Source organism: Acromyrmex echinatior, unplaced genomic scaffold (assembly GCF_024713525.1).
Source record: "Acromyrmex echinatior isolate Ae372 unplaced genomic scaffold, ASM2471352v2 Scaffold27, whole genome shotgun sequence".
Taxonomy (NCBI): Eukaryota; Metazoa; Arthropoda; class Insecta; order Hymenoptera; family Formicidae; genus Acromyrmex; species Acromyrmex echinatior.
This window is the reverse complement of record NW_028259061.1, coordinates 87,750-110,024: the sequence shown is the minus strand read 5'-3', so window position 1 is coordinate 110,024 and position 22,275 is coordinate 87,750. Positions and strand designations below refer to the sequence as shown.

Below are 22,275 nucleotides of genomic sequence, written 5' to 3'. Positions count from 1 at the left end.
ATAAAGAATAAGAATTTCAACCTACAATATATAGAAACTGTGTATTCCACAATACACGATAGGTTGAAGTTCTTAGGCCGGGTTCACACCTTGACGGAAAAGCGGAAGCCAATCAGAACTCGCGAAAAGAGACAGAAGCAGACAAGCGAAAAGTATCTACTACTACTGAATCCGGCCTTATTTCTCTGTTCTCCTTTTATTATGCGAAGCCCCAAAGAACAGCAATGGCAAGCAATGACAAGATGAATGGCTTATGATGTGGAGGGGATGCGCGACGGCGCAACGCTGGCAATGCAGCTACGCAGGTGCCTTCTCTGATCTTTCCGTGGCGTAGAGTACGTTGGAGTATGCGCGTTCCCTCTACTCGATTTTCTGATGTGTGACTCGTCTGCAATGTGGCATCTCTGCGATCAGCCACAATTGCCACACAAAGCGGACAAATCTGTGAAATCGACGACGAAACGAATCTTATGACTCGTCCACCACTCGTCCGCCGATGGCGCAGTCGTCGAGCCGTTCCTCAAGTACACTGTTAACGCTGTACGAGTGCGACAGGTCAGGCTGCATTGGGCTGCGTAGCAGAGTAGGGGAGGGATAAGCGATGTGAGCGTGAGCGTGAGCGCAACACGAAGAAGCTAGGAGTAGAGGACTGAGGAGAGGAGGTAATCAGCAGTCGCGGTGAGCGGTGAGTCGTGTGTGTCGTGTGAGTCGTGTGAGTCTTCACGTAACGTCGATGCTGCATCCGCGTGATTCGCGCGTCGTTTATTGTCAAGCAGCAGTAGCAGCAGTAGCAGCAGTAGCAGCAGCAGCAGCAACAGCAGTAACAACAACGACAACGATAGGAGCACTGACGTCGAGGAACATGATCGATCCGGGAACTCGTGGCAATGTGCTTGTGCGATTAATTCGGGTCGAGTAGCGACGTGAGACGACGTCCTACTCGTGGTGCCTGGCGCCGAGGCTTTCGCTCGAATTTTAAGTGCGTGCATGCTAGCCAACGCGTGACGCGTCGGAAGTAGCCACAAGTACCGTGCCTCCGAAATCCGAATCATGGGCTCGAGAAGCCTTGAGAATCGTCCCTGTGGAAATGGGAATCAACCACGTTGTGCCCAAGATGTGGCTTGCGACCGCACCGAGACCGACTTTGAGTTCACGGTGCCGCCGGAAGCACCGGTGTTTGAGCCGACCAACGAGGAGTTCCACGACCCCCTCGCCTACATCGCCAAGATACGACCGATCGCCGAGAGGTCCGGCATCTGCAAGATTAAACCGCCACCCGTGAGTAGCACAGTTCGACCAGTCAACGGACACATGTCAGCGAATCCTATGCGCGTCATCTCTTTGAAACATTGCCCTCCGTGTCATCATCGACATTATCGTTGACGACGTTGACGTCGACGTCGACAGGATCCTTCCGCTTTCTTTTCTCATGCAACCCAAAAGAAAAGGCACACATCCTCGAGTGAGGAGTGTGCGACCTCGTTTTTGTGTACTACGATGCATTTTTTAAATACCATCTCTCTCATTCTCTATCCTTCTCTCTCGACGACGATTACATTACATTGACGACAGCGACGAGAACGAGAAAGAAGGTCCAATAGTACGAATCTTCCTCGCGATTTCATAAATTCGCACGCCGTTTTTTCCACGGAGTCTCCATGTTTCCTCCTCCGTTTGTGAAATGTAACAACCGTATCACGCGTTACGTTGGCGAAAACTGCGAGAAGGGAAAAGAAAACTGGGAAAAAGAATAGATGCCAGAGATTAAACAAAGTGAGAGGAAAAGAATCTTGTCTCCATTCGTCGATACTTTTCGAAAATTACCAATGACATCGATGACAACGACGATATATCAATAAAACAATAATGGAAACATCGATACAAATGATCGGTCCACGTTAAATTATGATAACTGCGATCGGTGCGACGACCGCCATGTAAAATGGCCGAGACAATAGAGGTGACACGATGGTCACCTTGTCCGGAAAATCGGGAGAAAAAGGATAATCGCAAGATTTGTTTTTTCGATTCTATTAGGCAAAAGATTTCGCGACGTCGACGCGATCCCGTTATTCTTGCGCAAGTAACGAATGCGCTTTCCGAATGTGACGAATGAACTCTCGTCGTCGTACCCATCTCATCTTTCACACCCTTCGAAGTGAGTCTTGTTCGAAAGTGCGTCTCGAAAATCATCGGACCTCGACAAAATTGTAGAAGTCTTCATCAAGGGCGTGTTCCCGTGTTCCAAGGGAATCTCATCACTGGGCTCGTTGCAGACCGCTGCATGACATAATTTTTTTCCGCGCTATCGTCACCTTTCACTCGGCGAGCTCTCGACCATAGCAGGGCTCTCCCGTGTGATTCGGTTCTATTTGCCAACGCGAAACTTTTCGCGATCTTCCCACCTGTGAGCGTCGTTTGGTCGTTTCCCGAGAACGACGACTTGGACGACTTCGTCGTTCGTTCATCGCACGTCGTTGGTTTTATGCCACCATTAGAAACGATTTACGCCACCATCTTGTTTCCGTATGTAAAGAGAAAAAACTCCAATGACGCCGGAAATCATGACTTTTCTTCCTGAAAGTGTGGGTGGAACGAATATTGGGACAGATTCGCGAATGTTTTTTGGCTCACGTAATCGACGCTAAACCGGATACATGACCAATGTAGAAATGTCATCGACGAGATTTCGCGATATAGGTGTTCGAGAATGTCTTCTAAAAAAAAATGCGTAGACATTTATCTAATGACAATTGCTGAACCACTTATGAGCGTAGCGATCGTATCCGACTTACATACTTGAAGGCTATAATTTCATGTTTTTGCGTTTTATTTTTCCTAAAATACTTTTAAAGTACTTTTCTCTCCCGAAAGAAATAGTTGTACTCATCCGAGAGATCTACTCGTCTTTCGACTGCACTGCTTCGCGTCACAATTTTCAGCACATCGAGATAATGGTAATCTCTAATAACCATAGAGATCGCGACCAATTCTCAGAGAAAACATTACCGTGCGAAGGTGAAACGATAACGCATTTGCGATTATGTTCGCGTCATTCTCTTCGGACAGGTATAAGCCTGCCCGTCAAAAGCGTCAAGGCGCGCCACAAACTCTCAAGTAATTATTGATTTTTACCTACGCTGACTAATCGATACCTAATAATTGGTCCGGCTGTAGCTGATTGTTTATTCTCTCTCCTCTTCTCCCTCCTTTATCTTTATTTACTAAAAGAAATTTATTCTATAAGCAGTCTCTCTCCGTAACGTTTTGTTCCCCGATCAATTTTCGAGCGACAGTGCATAATTTACGATACAATACGCATTGTTTTTTTTTTATCTAATCATTTTCAACATATCATATCAGAAGGAAAGCTGTTTTGTTTATTCTTCTAGTACTTACCTGGAATTTATGTGAAAAAGTGTAATGTGATGTGGAAATTTGTCAAAGACAGTGCGCAATGTCAGCTAATTTTCGAGTAATCTTTATCAGTAGTAACGTTCTATATTGATAAAAACTAGACAAGCAAATATAGTAGAATTCATTAATCTTGTATTTAATTTAAAAAAAATTCATTTTTCGAGTTTTGTTTCATCCCGCAACAAAGCTGTTTTTTTAAAATCCTTTTAAAATGAATTTTCAAATATTCCGATCACAAACGTCGCTTTTGTCGCTCGAGAGAAGTACATGGAATGTACATGGAATCGATGTACTCTCGACATTTTGCAAAAACGAGCCGGAAATAACGAGGTAAACTGCTGCGGCAAGTTTACCTTCGATTTGCTTCGAAATTTTCAAAGCGCGATCATTGAAAATCCGATGAGGCTGTAGTGAAGCGTAAATTTATCAAAAATCTTGTCATTCGCGAATTCTTCCAAAGAGAATCAATAAAAGAATGATATTTATGGCGTCACGAGTTGGGGGCGAGGCTCTCGGGGTGACCGCGTCGTATCTAGAATACGTATACATAATGTGTACTTGATACTCGAAATACCTCCGTGTATCCTGATATTTGTGCATTGTAAGACTAAATTTAAAAAATATAAAATCATTTTTTCCATTGATCTAATACATGTATATGGTACAATTGTTGAGTGTACAAAAATTTAGCTGTGTATAATCCTAATTCAAGATTTCTTTTAAATTTATCCGTATTTGCTCATATTTCATTTGCTTCCGGATTATTATAATTCGTTAAATCATCATCTTTTCCAGATACAAGGAATATATAAATTTGTCTATTCTACGCATCACGATAAATGTGCGCGTCGGAATTCTGCTTTCCGAGAATTTTCTGCTCTCTCTATTTAATTTTCGTTAAAATCAACTTGCTTCGGTATTGCGCGCGATAGAAGAGCACAATGATACATTCAATGAGAAGACCTTAATACTTTCTAGAGAGCTGATATTTCCCCAAGAGCATGCCGCCATTACGGAAGTTGTGTCGTAGGAAGTGCGCGACGTTACACACGGGCGTTGGACGCTCGTAAAACGTATTGCTTGATTAATGAACTTTACGATTATTAGCATTTCAACACGGCGTTAAATAAAATTAAATTATGGATTATACTTTGGATTATACTTTGTTGCGATATTAAAATATCGCCGCGCATACAATGTTTGCTGGATGGAACCGCATATTAATATTATCTAATATATCATCTAATTGTAAATTCTTCTCAGATCGACTTTTTTTTTTTCTAACTCTATTCAAGTATTTGAGTCCTCGTAACACTTCAGTATAATTCATTTGGCTCTATTAAAATTATATAATTTGATGAATCTAATCTTTTTATAAACAATGCAGTATAAATCATTGGCGGTAGAATAAAAAAAATTTATAAAAATGTATTCATTAATTAAAGCTACGTATCACACGCACGAGATTTGTATGTCTCATTTTTTACGTTTTTTTAAATCAAATCATCTTTGTGCTCATCACATAAGCAAGCTTTCAGAGCGTTTATTGATTATTTTAATTATTTTAGAACATAATTTACACATGGGAGAGTTTATATATAGAACATATAGATGTATATTTAGAGACACGATTGTTACATTGTTATGTAGAGTATATTATGAGATATTGATTAATCATACATATAAATATCTCAATAGAAAAAATTTAGATTTTGCTGCACTGACTGAGCCATATGAAGAATCTCAAGTTCATTGTATAAAATACAAATAACAATGCGATTGTTATTTTATAGATAAAATATCTATATATATATATATATATATATATATATAATGTGTGTGTATTTAATTAGAGATTTCCTGCGAATCATTTTATATCATAATATAATATTACATTCATGCCGGTAAAATACGTGGCTAGAGTTTATCAGATCCCAATGAAAGATAAAATCTACACGCTGACATTTTCATTCCAAATTTAATCTGATGTGTATATTGTACGTATCTAAGAAGGCAAAGTTTGTTGAAAACTTAATTATCTTCTTACCCTTGCTATCGAACGTTAGTTATATTACAGCAAAGGGCCACGTATACTAGCTGCGCCTCTAGTTACGACCCGAAGTAGTACCGGATCTTCAACTCCTTGAATAAGTAATATCCGTTGTCGATGTGAAGAACGTATATAACCATCCATCGACTGAAATCGAGAATACTTTTCAGAACTTGAATTTTATATATAGAAATGTAAGAGAAAGGAACGAGGAAAGGACAAAACCGAGAATTTTTTTCCTTTATCCTCGTCAATATAAAATTATTTAATCAAATTTCTTTGATATTTATAAAGTATTATATGGCTTGTTACAGAACTGGCAGCCACCATTTGCCGTGGACGTAGACAAGTTCAAATTTGTTCCGAGAATACAAAGGTTAAATGAATTAGAAGCCAAAACCAGGATAAAGCTTAATTTTTTAGATCAAATTGCAAAGTTTTGGGAGCTTCAAGGTTCCTCCTTGAAAATTCCGCTTGTGGAACGTAAGGCTCTGGACTTGTATTCCTTACACAAAATAGTCACGGACGAAGGTAAGTTTTATTTATACATATTTTATTTATTCCGCACTTTATACTTAATTTTTTTATATTTAATTTCTACGTGTTATTTATAGGCGGTATAGAAACTGTGACTAAGGAAAGAAGATGGGCAAAAATTGCCAATAAACTGGGTTATCCATCTGGACGAAGTGTAGGCAGCATATTGAAGAATCACTATGAAAGAATTTTATATCCCTTTGACGTTTTTAAGCAAGGAAAGACATTGTCAGATATTGTAAGTCAAATTTTCGTCTGCAAGAAATTATTCATTACGATGCCAATTTTGAAATTCTTATGAAATTAATTATTTGTAATTTGTTTAACCTAGTATAATATATATATATATATATATATATATAGTATATGTATATATAAATTATGCAATTATTTTCGTTAATTATAAACTATCCTCTTGTTATAGAAAATTGAACCGGACTCGGATGTTAATGAGAAGAAAGATCGTGATTATAAGCCACATGGTATAATATCTCGGCAGCAAATTAAACCACCGAATGAAAAATTTTCGCGACGGTCTAAGCGATTTTCCGGGCAAGAAGAGAAGCAAGATATATCGATTAAACAGGAAGATTGCAAGGAGGAATGTGACTCGGACAATGAGTGCAAGGACAAGATTAAGAGCAGATATTTCAGTAGCGATGTGGATAAAAGCAAAGAACTTAAAAAATTACAATTTTACGGACCAGGCCCGAAAATGGCCGGCTTTAATACCAAAGAGGGAAAAAAATCTAATAAAACGCGTGGCTTGAAACTCGTTTACGACTTTGATCCTGTAAGTTTACAATTTGGCCCTCTCCATATACTACAATATTTTACAATGAAAAAAATATAATATAATTAAATAATTAATTTAATTGTATCATCTTTTCTTTTATTCTCATTTAGTTGGCAAAATATATTTGTCACAATTGCGGGAGAGGCGACAATGAAGAAAATATGTTGTTATGTGACGGATGTGATGACAGCTATCATACGTTTTGCCTTATGCCACCATTGACGGAAATACCAAAGGGAGACTGGCGATGTCCCAAATGCGTTGCCGAAGAGGTCTCGAAGCCAATGGAGGCATTTGGTTTCGAACAAGCGCAGAGAGAATACACGCTGCAGCAATTCGGAGAAATGGCCGATCAATTCAAGAGCGACTACTTTAATATGCCTGTGCATGTAAGTCATTGCTAGCCGTTATGAGAGAAATATATATATATATATATATATACACACATACATACATGTGTGTGTGTGTGTGTGTGTGTGTGTGTGTGTGTGTGTGTGTGTGTGTTTTATTTTATCTTCATTATACATTTAATAATTTTTTTTCTTTGTAGATGGTTCCAACATCACTAGTGGAAAAGGAGTTTTGGCGAATAGTCTCGTCCATTGATGAAGACGTGACTGTAGAATACGGTGCCGATTTGCATACAATGGATCATGGATCTGGATTTCCAACCAAAACCAGCGTTAATTTATTCACTTGTGATCAAGAGTATGCTGAATCTTCGTGGAATTTGAATAATTTGCCAGTTCTACATGGAAGCGTTCTGGGTCACATCAATGCTGACATTAGTGGCATGAAAGTTCCTTGGATGTATGTCGGCATGTGCTTCGCAACATTTTGTTGGCACAATGAAGATCATTGGAGCTATTCTATTAATTATCTACATTGGGGCGAACCAAAGACATGGTATGGAGTACCAGGTTCTCAGGCGGAACGCTTCGAACAATCCATGAAGTCCGCCGCTCCAGAACTGTTTCATAGCCAGCCCGATTTGTTGCATCAACTTGTTACTATCATGAATCCAAACATATTGACAAGTGAAGGTATAAGATTTCTACATATAATTAAAATTGTAATAAAATAAAAGAATGTGTTGTTTTTTTTTTCGTAAAAAAGACAAGATTAAAATATTTAGGATTTATTTCTAATTCACACTATTTGATATTTATCTAACGTGCGCAACTGCATTTTCTAAGTTTATAATTGATATAATTTTATAATTATTTATATAATTATAATTATTTATTATTATAACAGGAGTACCAGTATTTAGGACAGATCAACATGCAGGTGAATTTGTCGTGACATTTCCGAGAGCATACCACGCAGGCTTTAATCAGGGTTACAATTTTGCAGAAGCTGTCAATTTTGCACCTGCAGATTGGGTATATAAATTATAATATATTCGAGTTCGTTCAAGTACGAATAAAATAAAGGCAATTGAAATATTAGAACATTCAACAATTCAAATTCATAAACATTAATAACAATAAGGGCTACGAGTCAGATTTCAATATATGTATTTAAATTTGAAACAGACATTTCGACCTTATCGTCAGATTATCTTCAATGTACATACTGAAGATGACCTGACGATAAGGTTGAAACGTCTGTTTAAATAATATTGGGTGGATCCATATATTCGTTCGGTTTTTGAAGGTAAAATGAAACAAGTTTTTTTCATACAAAGAATGAATTTTAATCAATGATATGATTCTCCGTTTTTGCACTACTAACAAAAACCGAACGAATATATGGATCCACCCAATATATTGAAATCTGACTCATAGCCCTTATTGTTATTAATGTTTATTTATTATTATTGAGTCATTATATTAGTTTTTATTTAAATTCAAATTATACTTTACATATACAGGATGTCCTAAAATAATCGTCAAATATTTCAATATTTGGGCAAGTAGAGCAGACTAAACTGAGTCGAAAAGTTCTCTACTATTTTGCAATTTTCGCAATAGTTAACAAAATATTAATTACTAAAAATTGCCGAAAATTGATCTTCAATAAATTTTTACTCAAATACTATCAATCTTACAGAAAAATTGCAAGAGAAAAATTATTTATTTTCGTCTCATAGAACTTTAAGAATTTTTTCAGAATTTTTTAATACGATATTTTCTGTTGGTAAAAATAAGAAAATGTACACACAGTATTAAAAAGTTAATAAAAAATTCTGAAAAAATTCTTAGAAGAAAATAAACTCTCTCTCTCTGTCAGAAGAAAATAAACAATTTTTCTGTAAAATTGATAGTATTTGAGTAAAAAATTATTGAAGATCAATTTTCGGCAATTTTTAGTAATTAATATTTTGTTAAATATTGCGAAAATTGCAAAATGGCAAATGGAAGACTTTTCGACTCAATTTAGTCCGCTCTATCTGCCTATAAAATATTTGGCGATTATTTTGAGACACCCTGTACATCACAATTAATATACAAATTATACAAGTACACTGTAAATTGTTTCTTTTGTATCAGCTTAAGATTGGACGAGATTGCATCACGCATTATTCAAATTTAAGAAGATTCTGCGTGTTTTCCCACGATGAACTAGTTTGTAAAATGTCGTTGGATCCAGATTCGTTAGATATCGGAGTCGCAACTGCCACGTATCACGATATGTTGCAAATGGTGGAGGATGAGAAAAAATTACGGAAAAACTTGCTAGAATGGGTAAGAGTTATATAATTTATACAGCAATATTTAATACATTACATTTCTAAATATAAAAACTCGTAGTATTTTATGACACAATCTTTTAATGAAAATTTATTATATTTGTTATCTTTGAATATTTAATATCTTTTTAATATCAAAATTGTTTTACAATAAACCCCTGAAATTTTATATTTTTATTCTTTAACTGCTACTATTGTTGCTGAACATAACAATATAATTTATTTGTTGATTCAAAACGTAAATAAAATATTCTATTCTTCATGATTTAATGAAAAAAATATTTCATATTCCATATTTAATGTAAATGTAACATTAATTCTATGGCTTGAATATATATAAAAGTTAGTTTTTTGCGCTGAAAATCAATAGAATCAATAGAATCTACGCTGAAAACTCTGGGATATGAATACGATCTTGTTTCTAAGGAATAAACTCTAACGTGTGAATACTGGCAATACTGTTTTGTCGTGAAAGGTCAATATATTTAGGCCAAGTAGTACGTTATGTGCCAAGAGCGCGCGCACGCGCCACTACACGTGAATACACAGACGCACACGCGGACGCGACGCGACGCGACGCGACGCGACCGCGGCAAAATTCGTATATACACGCACCGTGCGGCTGCGGCTGCGGCTTGCCCCTCGCTCTAACCGCCAACCCCGCCAACTATTCAGAGCTGGCATTGCTATTGGACCGCCTGTCCACGTTAGATACGTAATTAATGTCGCCACGTATTTTCATTATTGCTGATTTCGTCGAACCTGCTGTTATCGTTGTTGCATTCTCGAGAGTCGCAGTCGTGGCGCTTGGCCTTGACTGACTGATGCTTATTTGTTCCGCCTTTATTCCAGTTATGTAACTTACATATAGGTGAGTAAAAAGGTTATGTTTTCCAAGTCTTGTGTGCCATGATGCTAAACGCGCAACTTAGTTTCTCGCGTCTGTTTCGTACAACTTGCTAGAAGCACGTGTTTGTGCGCCATATCCTTGAAGCAGAACGTTGCAGAGCGTTATGTTTGTGTTTCTTCTGGAATGGATACGTGTCCATACGTGTGCGTCTCGGTGAAATACGATTTTCAAAGCAATATTTCTTTTAACGTATTATCTGCGCGTCAATTGTTTCGTTGAAAAATTGCTAAAGCATAATGAGATAGATTTATCGTATTTGTGTGTGAATTTGGATAACTTGTTCTGTTCAGGGCGTGACTGAGGCAGAACGCGAGGCTTTCGAGCTTCTACCGGATGACGAGAGACAGTGCGAAGCATGCAAAACTACCTGTTTTTTGAGTGCAGTTACATGTTCGTGCCACAGCTCGCAGTTAGTTTGTCTGAGGCACTTTGCTGATTTGTGTACGTGTCCACCAGAAAAGCATACGCTGCGTTATCGATATACGTTAGACGAATTACCTATCATGTTGCAAAAATTAAAATTGAAAGCCGAGTCGTTTGATTCATGGGTGGCCAAAGTGAGAGAAGCGATGGATCCTAAGAACGATAAAATTGAATTAAACGAGTTGAAAGAACTTCTGAATGAAGCTGAGAACAAAAAATTCCCCGAAAGTGAACTATTGACGGCTTTAACAACCGCTGTGCAAGATGCTGAGAAATGCGCAAGCGTTGCACAACAGCTATTAAACAATAAACAACGTACAAGGTTGGTAAAGATTTTATTGCGATATTTTGTATCGTGAGTATTACTATTTGCTTTCACAAAATTCTTATTTTTATAGAACCAGGCAGACAGTTGATACCAAGTATAAACTCACTGTAGAAGAATTAACACTTTTTTACAAAGAAATAACCAATCTATGCTGTGAACTTAAGGAATCAGATGGTGTAAAATTTATACTTGATCAAGTATTACAATTTCAAAAGGATGCAGAAGAATTGGAGTCCAAAGAAGATTGCGACATTGAGAAATTAGAGAAATGCATTGATTTTGGTGATTCTATCTGCATTGAATTACCTCAACTAGTACGATTGAAACAAGTATGTAATCATATATAGATATACATTTAATTTTTTTCATCAGATATTTTGTTTTAATAAAATCTATTTTATTTTACAGAAATTGACACAAATACAGTGGCTAGATGAAGTAAAATCTCTTCAAGATGATCCGAAATCTGTTAGTCGTGAAGAGATGATTAAGTTAATCGAAAAAGGCATGACAATACCACCTCATGTCAGTGTTGAAAATACATTGTCAGAATTGCACGCGTTAACAAAGGCAATCGATAAGTGGGAAGAGAAGGCCAAAGTGTTTCTTAACACCAAAAATAGACGAACCATTGCAGCTGTAGAGGAGTTTATTCACGAAGCAGATAAAGTTGAAGCGTATTTACCGAGTTTGGATACTCTTCAAGATATATTGAACAAAGCAAAGAATTGGACGAAATTGTTTGATGATATACGAGCGAGAGAAAACTTTCCTTATTACGATACATTGGATGACTTGTTAAGAAAGGGAAGAAATATCCCTTTGCATCTAAATGATCTTCCAACGTTGGAATCTACTCTCTTGGAGGCGAAAACATGGAAAGAAAGGACCGCGAGAACTTTTTTGAGGAAAAATTCGCACTATACGCTAATGGAAGCTCTGTCGCCGCGAATCGGCGTCGGTGTACAGGCAATGAAAACTAAAAAGAACAAGGGCGACGAATCCATAGGTGCCGTTTGTGTTTGTGATACAAAATTGGACGACTCCAGCGACTCGGCGAACGTGGTAGCTGCCTTCAAACTTGCAGAACAACGCGAAATGGAAGCGATGAGAAGCTTGAGAGAAAGAAATTTAATGAAGATGAAAGCAGAAGCGGAAGATTCCAAGTATTGTGTTTGTCGGCGGCCGAGATTCGGCATTATGCTTCAGTGCGAGCTTTGCAAGGATTGGTTTCACAGTAAGTACAACAATTTAAATAAAAAACTAGCTAAATATTATTATCTAATTGTATATGAATTTTTATTTCACAGCAAACTGTGTACCTTTGTCTAAGACACTGTACAAAGGTAAATCGCCAGGACCGAAGGATATGAAATTTTTATGTCCATGCTGTCAACGTTCTCGACGACCTCGTCTGGAAACTATATTGGCTCTCTTAGTGAGTCTTCAAAAAATTCCGATCCGATTGCCGGAGGGAGAAGCGTTACAGTGCTTAACTGAACGTGCGATGAATTGGCAGGTAGATATTCTCATCAAATATGATCTTTCTCATTGTCTAAACAAACCATGTCTTTAGCTAAACATATGTTGATTAGGATCGAGCGAGAAAAGCATTGTCTACCGACGAAGTTTCATCGATACTGACAAAACTTTCTGTAATGTCGCAAAAGTTAGTGGAAGCTGCGGCAAGGGAGAAAACGGAAAAAATTATCAGCAGCGAATTGAAAAAGGCAGCGAATAATCCTGAACTGCATCAAAGAGTGCAAGCTATCGCGCCCCTCAGCGGAGTACATTCAGATGATAGCACGCCTAGTACTGCTGTGAGTATCGTGATATGAGTTACAATAAATCTATCCATTACAAACAATTGTTTATATAATAATTTATTTATAAATAATAAAGCAAAATATATATACATGAATATTTTTAATACTTTAGGATGACGATGACGATGTTATTACTCTGGATGATGAACCAACATGTAGTACTTTCAATAGTAACGAACACGCATATTCATACAGTAAGTTTCTCAAATTGCGATATGAAATATAAGCATTATGTTGAAAATATTTAATCAATAGATAATTATATTTTGTATTATTTCAGTCTCGAAAATTCGGCGGAAAACTCAATTGAGTGATAATGAATCATTCGGCACATTATCTTCAAGCACGAGATCACGTTTGGAAGAACTTATGATGGAAGGTGACCTATTAGAAGTTGCCTTAGACGAAACACAACACATTTGGCGTATATTGAGTTACATGAATAGCCACAATACCATGCGGAAATACAAATCGCTTGAGGAAGTTCAAGCAAATCAGGAGATGAAAGATGTGAAGAAACGGGGTAGAAAGAGGAAATCGGAGGAGTTTGAATTACATAAGAAAGTTGGACGTCAAAAAGTTGAAGAGAAAAACGTAATTAAACGTAGCAAAAGCAGCGGCCCTATCACTAAGGAGAAGAGGCAGAGCAGTTCACCAGTTCCTATGAAACGTGGACCTCGAAAGGTACTTAATTCTTCGATAACAATCATGTCTCGAATTAAATCTTTTGTATTAATAAAAATATTCATTTTATTAGAAATAAATTAAATTTACATTTCAAAATATATTCATGATGAGATTATTTAATTATAGGTCTATTTTATTAAACAATAAATTGATTATTTGTAAGAAGTTTGAATTCGAGACATTTTTTAATGACTTTGGCAATCGATAACTTATAGTTCCGCGAACATTGAACAGCTCAATTTCAGTTAATTATGAATTGCAGATGAAACGCAAAAGTGAAGGTGAGGAAAGCCCTAGAAAGCGAGGTGGTAATCGCACAAAGAAGACTAAGCAAGAAAGTTCGGATGAGGAGGATGATTGCGCAGCGGTTAACTGCTTACGGCCTAGTGGTAAGGATATTGTCTACAATATATTCGCAACATGGTTTTAATGATACCTTCTAAACGTTATAAATGTTTTCTCTTCACACACACACACACACACACACACACACACACACACACACACACACACACAAACACATATATGATGCATATATAAAATATTTATATGTCGTGCTATATACAATGGATAATGTCAATAATAAACATTATATTCCCAATAATCGTGTAAATAAATTTTTTGATCACATAGTATATGTCAAATATGTTATATGAATTATTTTTGTGTATATAATTTGATTTGAGAATATTTTGATTATACCCTCATTTATTTCTTAAATTATACTTTTATTTTGTCTATATTTCAGCACGTATTTATTTTATTTGTTATTTAGGTAAGGAAGTTGATTGGGTTCAGTGTGATGGTGGCTGCGAAGGTTGGTTCCATATGCATTGTGTCGGATTGGATCGTACAGAAATTGCGGAGGAAGATGATTATATTTGTAGCAACTGTAAAGAAGCCGATCAAAGTGCATCGGTAAGGAAAAAAGTGTTCGGAAAAACATAATGTATATCGTTTTTTCTCCTTTTTTAATTTTGTAAAATTCACAAGAACATGTACATTGTCGGATTCTGTATATTATCATCATATACATCGGCCACATTTTACATTTTGTTTTATATAATAAATATGCATGCGAACATATGTAAACATCCCACATCGTGAAATTTAATTCGACAAGATTTCACTTTTCCGCCTTTGTTACATTTGTTTCGTTATATATTCGACTATAGTTTTTTAAAAGAGGCAGTCTTTTTTTTTGTGTTGAACATAGTCGAGATCCGCGCCAGATTCAGTTGAATCATTAGGCCTGGATGCACTTTTTTCCCTTTCTCAGTCCCAGGAGTACCATGGCAGTACCACTGACACGGAAGCTGGTGTCTAGGAAAACGACATTCCTCGTCCTAGGATTCACTAGCCCACTTCGTGTCGTCTGCTAGCTCCGCACGAGGCTCCGGGGCGATAATAACGACTCTCGATTTATCAACTCGCGATGCAAAGTTAATAATTAATAGTTGTTTTTTTTTTATCAAATTACTACAAATCGTACATTATTCGAGCATAATTTATGAGCGAACAAGCGAATGAGCGAACTTAAGATGCAAAGTATTATAGCATAATCGCGCGAGACTTATGATACAGCGATCTTACATTGATAAACATTTCTTTATCAACATTTCTTTATGGCTTCATATGTATTTGCTAAAATATTTTTAAATCCTAAAAGCATCGCTAGTCATCTACGTTTATCTATACTTATGAAATTTCTGTTTACAAGTAGAAACAACACTGCACAATGCATATTAAAAAATTATTTTTGTGCTTCCACACACATGCGCGCGCGCGCGCATCTTCAAATTCAATTGAACGAAGATATGAATGCCCATTTTATCTTAATACGCACGATTATGAAAGTATTCGTCTATATTTCATCTGTGTTATTTTGTTAGATTGTTATTTTGTGAAAAATAAAATAAATTGTAGATTTCATTTCATATAGACAGCGGACGAATCACGGATGAACCGTGATGTACGCCTTTATAATTATATAATCGATTTAATCCGAAAAAGAATATTAATTCCATTTTTTGAATTTTGTATCGCGCCTTTCTCTGTGAACAATACAAAGTAGTTTCTACGCGAGATGATTAATTATTTATAATTACGGGATTGCATCATTTGCAGCAACTTTAAATACACGGTCTATAACGTGTTACCTTAACTATTAAGATTGGTATACCTTGAAATAAGGGGTACATTACAAATTGATCCAAACAACGATGATGTTATGCTGCGAAATATTCTCAGTACAGCGATGATTGCAACCAGTCGTTTCCGAAATACATTGTTGCGTACTGTTGCGTATCATTGAGGCGAGATGTCCGTCGATCTTTTGTATCGGCTTTTAGAACATCTATTGGATGCACAAAGCGACAAGCGAGGATTTCTTTTACGCCGATCGTATGTACAGAATAGACTGAGAGATGTGTGTACTACAATTAAATTAGATTGTATACATATAGGGTATTAGAATATATCAGATTATAGAATAAACGTAAGCTATAGTTTGTATAAAATAAAAGGAAACGATTGAGACAAGCAGATAAATTAGCATATCTACTCTGCCTTCCCGAAATAATAATCTGTAAATATTCGCTGTTTTTGCACCAGAGGCTATATAACTCTTATTGCGTTTATTATACTTCTCATCATAAGTCTATGATTCTGTTCATCTTATATCTTTTTATCTTTGTTATTTTTTTAGAAGGGAATGTGTTTCCCAAAACTCCTAATCTAATTACAATAGCTGTATCTTATAATGCTCCTTTTAATTTCAATTGACAAAAATAATCATCATTTTTCGTGTAAATATTGCTTACGTAATATCTACATGAACTAAACTTATAATTGATATAATATATAATTAATTATTTTATAATATATAATTAATTCTTTTATGCTATCATTTATTATATAAAAATAAATAATATTATTTTGATTTTTCTTAAGTCTCTTTAATTGTCAAAGTTGAGAGATTATACTGTTAAATACAACACTTATGTATTATATCATACACAATGTGGTAAAATTATGCTTGTATTTCAAAGAGAGTATATAATCAAATAATATTAAGAAGATACGTTAATAGATTGCGAGATTTATTAGAGAAGTAATTTTATGAAGAACGTTGATTTTTGCGATAAGTCTTTAACATTTTCCACTAAGAATGTTATTCTTCTATAGTAGAATGTCTTACTTAAATTAATATTGAATATTTGAATAAATGTTGATTCTAATACGAATTTGAAATTTACTCTAATCTTTTTAATTATTATTTAAAAAATTTGTGTTGCTTAATATTATGTAATCCATTCAATGCGAAATGTGCGCGGAACGCAGAGTGTACAGAAAAACTTTTATTTTAGGCCAAATCGCAAATAAAAATCGTGGATAAGTCCGAGAGAAAGAACTTTATATAATTTTATTGATAAATAAGTAAAAAATCTTGAGTTTGAATCTTTCAAGTAAAGAATCTTTGAGTTGTAGCAAAAACCCGAAAAATTAAATCAACGACAGCACAGTGTGTTTTAAATAGTTGTATACTTGTCGGACAAACTTTGACGTTTGATAAACGAGCTTTCTAATGAACACATAAGGTTATTGTTCTATCGTTAATTATAGCATAAGAGAGACTTTGAAGAATTCGATTAAATAGAATTTATTGTAATACAAATACTAATTCTATTGAAAAAAATCTAGCCACTTGTACATCATCGGCAATGAGTATGCTACGTTTTATTTAAAACAGGCTGTGAAACAAAGAATTGATGAGACGCGTACACATATATTTTTGTATATATCAATAAGACCTGATAATCGATAATTTTGATTGTTGAATGTGACACAAATAACGCAATGGATTTCTAATGATAACATTAACAAGAACGCGAACATTAATCGCGATATTTCGATATTGTCTTATTATTTTTCGTTTCTTGATATAAACAATGTGAATTAATTTCATTTTAGTACTAAAAAACCGAGACGCAAAATATTTTTACTCAAAATATTTTGCGTCCGACAAGTTACTTTAGCTTTGTTCAGCGTATATTAAAAATGCATTATTGTAAGCAGAATGAAAAATCGATATCGTCCTACGTGTTCTAGTTAGACAGTACATCGTATATTGTATCATTTTGAATTATTAATCACTCGTTGGATACCTAAGGCAAGTGCCTACATGCGTTTCTAACACTATTACGTACATCGACTTTCTCATTGTGCGTAAACATCTCGGTAGTATCATTCTTAGCGTAATATGAGATAAATGTGTAAATGTATTAAATTAGCACAAATTGCTCGTGATTATTTAGTCCAGTGAATCATGGCGACGTGAATGTTACGTTTTTACGCAACTAGTTATATAATTACACTCTACTTTGATATACCCATACACGCATACATACACACACAACGAAATTTTTTTTTAAATATGGATATTATTATATATTTTTGGAAGATACTCGCGAGCAGTTTTGAAGAAAAGAAACATTTTCATTTATTAGAGCGGTTTATTATTAGGATTTTTCATATTTAGCATAGTTTTTTTTTTCTTATGTAAGTTATTCAGTTAATTGCAGTCTTCTGCGCCGAGTGAATATTACGAATGATTCCGATATTTTGTTGTGAATTTACGTTCTCGAATCTCTATCATAATTTACTGTAATTTATCTTGAAATCTCTCGACCAGTGCGTAATTTAAGCGCCGTCGAAAAACTATAAAATGAAATATTTCTGTAATTTCCAACCGAAGGCTAACCTAATATGTGTAGCGATAAAGATGTATCACTTCGCAATAGGATCTTATTTAAGACGGAGCCCTGCTCCTTTCGATAAGAAAGCGATTTACTTCTTGTTGCATATATTATCGTAGATGTATCTATGAATAAATCACTTGACGTCAAAGAAGCCGTTATCTAATTCTCGATAGTATTTTATACTTTTGAGTTTATATGATGATAAATGATATTATTGATATTATTAGATTAGATTCTTGATATTGTTTTTCTTTGATTCTTGATATTTGCTTTTAATATCCGATAACGTCCTTGTTATGTGTTATCTCCCTGTTTTTGCCATTATATTTTTAATCGTCGTAAAATGTAGAATTATTTCCAAATTTCGTAAAATTTTTTCAAGTATATGTAGAGGAAAGACTCCTATTATGAAATACCGAATTCATTTTGGATAAATGCTAGAAGTCTATGAATTAAAAATGATAATAGGCCATTTTCAAGAAAATTTAATAAACTTTAAGATAATGTTATGTAAAATTTAATTGAAATTCTATTTTTTTTATTTAAAAAATATAAAAAATGAGCAAATCGCAAAGTTAAAAAATTGTACTTCTAATATGAGATGCCCTGAGAAATCGATAATAAAACACAAAGTACATCAATATTGCAATTATATATAAAACTTTATTTAATTTTTCTAAAATACAAACAAACATGACCAGTGTAAAATGAGCATGCGATGCTTTGTACTCAGGATTCGTCCTCAGGTAGTCCTCAGGAACCAAGCATCGCAGAATAACATTCGATATTTATTTCGGTTGTCCTTTTTATTATTGTACAATAATATTTATATTTTAACAATGATTTTCACTATGACATAGGAACATAGATTACAGGACAAAATTTAGGGAGGGTCTTGTGCTTTGAACTTTGAAAGATATTTTCGTAGTATTTTGATGTCGTAGTATTTGCGCTGAAAATGACTATGGTGTTCGTTTTTTTCCATTATTCTCCATTTTTTAAATAATCGCAAAAACAGTTTTTTTCGGAAGTAACTTTTTTATTAATTTTTTCCAGCTAAACAAAAAAATGATATCGCAAGGTCTGTTTTGCAGCATTTAACTCAGAAATGTTCCAACAATATTAAAAATCTTTTTTCGATGCTCATAAAAATATTATATGCAAATCACAAACAAAAAAACTTTGGAAAAATCGTAAAAAACCAGAAAAAATTGAAATATAACAAATTTTGAAATATAAAACCAAATAATTCGAAAGAAAAAAATAGTAAAAAATATCTGATAATTTATACTTATAGCTATATATTTCTAGTTTAAATCCTTTTTGGAAAAATTAATTTCCACTATTTGTTCAGAAGTTATTATTGAATTTAAAGCGCCAAAGCAGCTTGCTCGCCACTTATAATGCGCGATATCCCTTCGAGTCTGATACATAGCCACCAAATACAGGAACATATCGTATAATCTTTTTTGATCACTGATTTCAAATCTGTAAAAAATATGCAATTTGAAATGCCGGATTCAATATGGAGGACAAGAATTTTAAAAAATCCGTACATGAAAATCGAAATCTGGTAAGTTTTTGATTACTATTGCAGTAATCACAATTGTTGAATTGAAAATAACAAATCCAATAGCGATGAATAATAAGTAAATGTATACGGAATGGTAATTTTAGCGTTACCCTTATTATAATAAGGTGATACCTCCATGTGGTACAGGATGGATAACGAGAAGATATCGCGCACTGTAGGTGACGCGCGGGCTGCTTTGGCGCCTTAAATTCAATTCAAACTTCTGAACAAATGGTCGGAAATTAGTTTTTCAAAAAAGGATTTAAACTAGAAACATATAGCTATAAGTACAAATTGTCTAATATTTTTTACGCTTTTTTTTCTTTCGAATTATTTGATTTTATATTTCAAAATTTATCAATTTTTTCTGGTTTTTAATGATTTTTCCAAAGTTTTTTGTTTGCGGTTCGCATAAAACATTTTTATAAACATCGAACAAATATTTTTAGTATTGTTGAAACATTTCTGAGTTAATGCCACAAAATAGATCTCAATATTTTTTGTTTAGCCAGAAAAAATTAATAAAAAAGTTACTTCCAGAAAAAAAATTGTTTTTGCGATTATTTAAAAAGTATGATGGAAAAAAATCGACAATTTAGTCGTTATTCAGTGTATCAAAATCTTACGGAATAATCTTTCAAAGTTCAAAACACAAGACTCCCCCTAAATTTTGTCAGGCTGTAATACTTTTCAATCCAAAAGTATAAAGTTTATGATGGAACTAATAGATAGCGTTTGTTAGTTTAGCAGAAACTCCGTTATTTCATATTGGGCGCCTATCTCATAATAGAGGACTTTCCTCTATTAATATTAGTGAAAAATTTATACTTTGCACGTAACGATCTAAAATTATCCAGACAATATAAATGTCCAAAAACGAGACAAAAGACGTCTTAAGACACTTAAAAGAGATCTTCGAGACATTTTTTTTATTTTTTTAAAAGATGTCTTAAAAAAGATATACGTTAAAAAGATATATTTAATACGTTTTTATGTCCTAATTTTGGACTTTTTTATTGTCTGCAAAGTAAGTTTATTTAAAAGAAATATTTGTATGTAGTGTCTTTGATATCATTCAAGTGAAATTTACATTTTTCTATTATTATTCTAATAGACGAGCATTCTTGGAAAAACTTGAAAAATGATTTCGAAAGATGAAGTCTCTCGAAATAGGGAATGCAGAACGATTTATCTCTCCGTCCTTTGCGAGGTAACATTTTTTGGAAGGGTCGATGTCCGTGGAAGCATATTTATCGTGGTGGGAGAGATAGAATGTCAATAAAGAGGAACATGAAAAGTCGAGGGAGACATGAATTTCTGACTCAATGTGACGACACTGAGTGAAATGGCGCTCGCACGACATCAAGTACACTTTTTATATAAGTCATTCTTCAACAATCTTGCATAATTTAGATAATTCTAATTACTAACTCAAATTAACAATTACTAATTAATTTGCTAACATTCCAAGCTTTGTAGCCATGTTTTTGATGTCATTCCTCTGACAAGGATTTTCCACTTCTGAAAAGTTCATATTGATGTTAATAGGATCTTAATTTCAATTGCCAATTGTAAGTTGAAGATAACTCCAATAAGAGTCAAAAACGTACTTGTAAAATTATATTATATTTTTATTTTAATTATTTATTGTTTTATTCACGCATCAATTACCGCGTTATATTCATATTTACCGCTTTTCTTTCTTTATGCTTTAATATCACCGCAATTGTGTATATATAACTTGTTAGAAAATTAATTCTTTTATAATTTTTGTTTTTTTTTCGGATATAATTTCAAAATAAAATATTGAAAATGTTTTTCTTTCCTGTCTACGATTAACATTTTCACATATTTGATCTAGATAATCGCAACAAGTATTCCTTTGTTGTAACGAGAGCTGCAAAACAAAGCGAAACGATGAGAATATAAACGTGTCAAACTGTTTCGCATATATGTATAAGCATCGTGATGCATTTCCATCGTGAAGAGTACGTAGACGGATTGGCCTCAACGATGATGGGAGTGAGTCAATCTAAACTTTTTTCGACCCAATGCTACTTTATTTGTGAAAAATGAATCATCGCTAATAACGCAGTTTCGTTTTGCGAGATCCTACGAATTATTAGGTGTTGGAATTAATTCGTAGCGTTTTTAATGAAAGAATGTTATTTATTTCACATGAGCATTAAAAAATACATTAATGAAAGTACTTCCCATCACTTGTAAAACGCTACGAATTAATTCCAACACCTAATATATTATACTATCGTAAA

General features: G+C 34.4%; 1 protein-coding gene across 3 annotated transcripts; it reads left to right on the top strand.

Annotated features, from left to right (window-relative positions):
- The first annotated feature begins 330 nt into the window (after window positions 1-330).
- Window positions 331-18,580, top strand: Kdm5 (Lysine demethylase 5). 3 transcript variants are annotated; one of them, XM_011054656.2, is made up of 18 exons: window positions 332-1,278; window positions 5,782-5,998; window positions 6,082-6,242; window positions 6,429-6,797; window positions 6,911-7,189; window positions 7,351-7,843; window positions 8,058-8,185; window positions 9,296-9,490; window positions 10,696-11,150; window positions 11,227-11,485; window positions 11,565-12,393; window positions 12,467-12,675; window positions 12,752-12,976; window positions 13,095-13,176; window positions 13,263-13,666; window positions 13,932-14,058; window positions 14,445-14,587; window positions 14,949-18,580. In XM_011054656.2, the coding sequence occupies exons 1-18, from the start codon at window positions 1,051-1,053 to the stop codon at window positions 14,994-14,996; spliced, it is 4,851 nt and encodes a 1,616-aa protein (XP_011052958.1). In that variant the 5' UTR covers window positions 332-1,050; the 3' UTR covers window positions 14,997-18,580. The 3 variants fall into 3 exon arrangements, with proteins under 3 accessions (XP_087272638.1, XP_011052958.1, XP_087272639.1); XM_087416513.1 differs by having other exon boundaries at window positions 14,886-18,580; XM_087416512.1 differs by lacking the exons at window positions 14,445-14,587; window positions 14,949-18,580 and having other exon boundaries at window positions 331-1,278; window positions 13,915-14,007.
- Window positions 18,581-22,275: the final 3,695 nt, after the last annotated feature.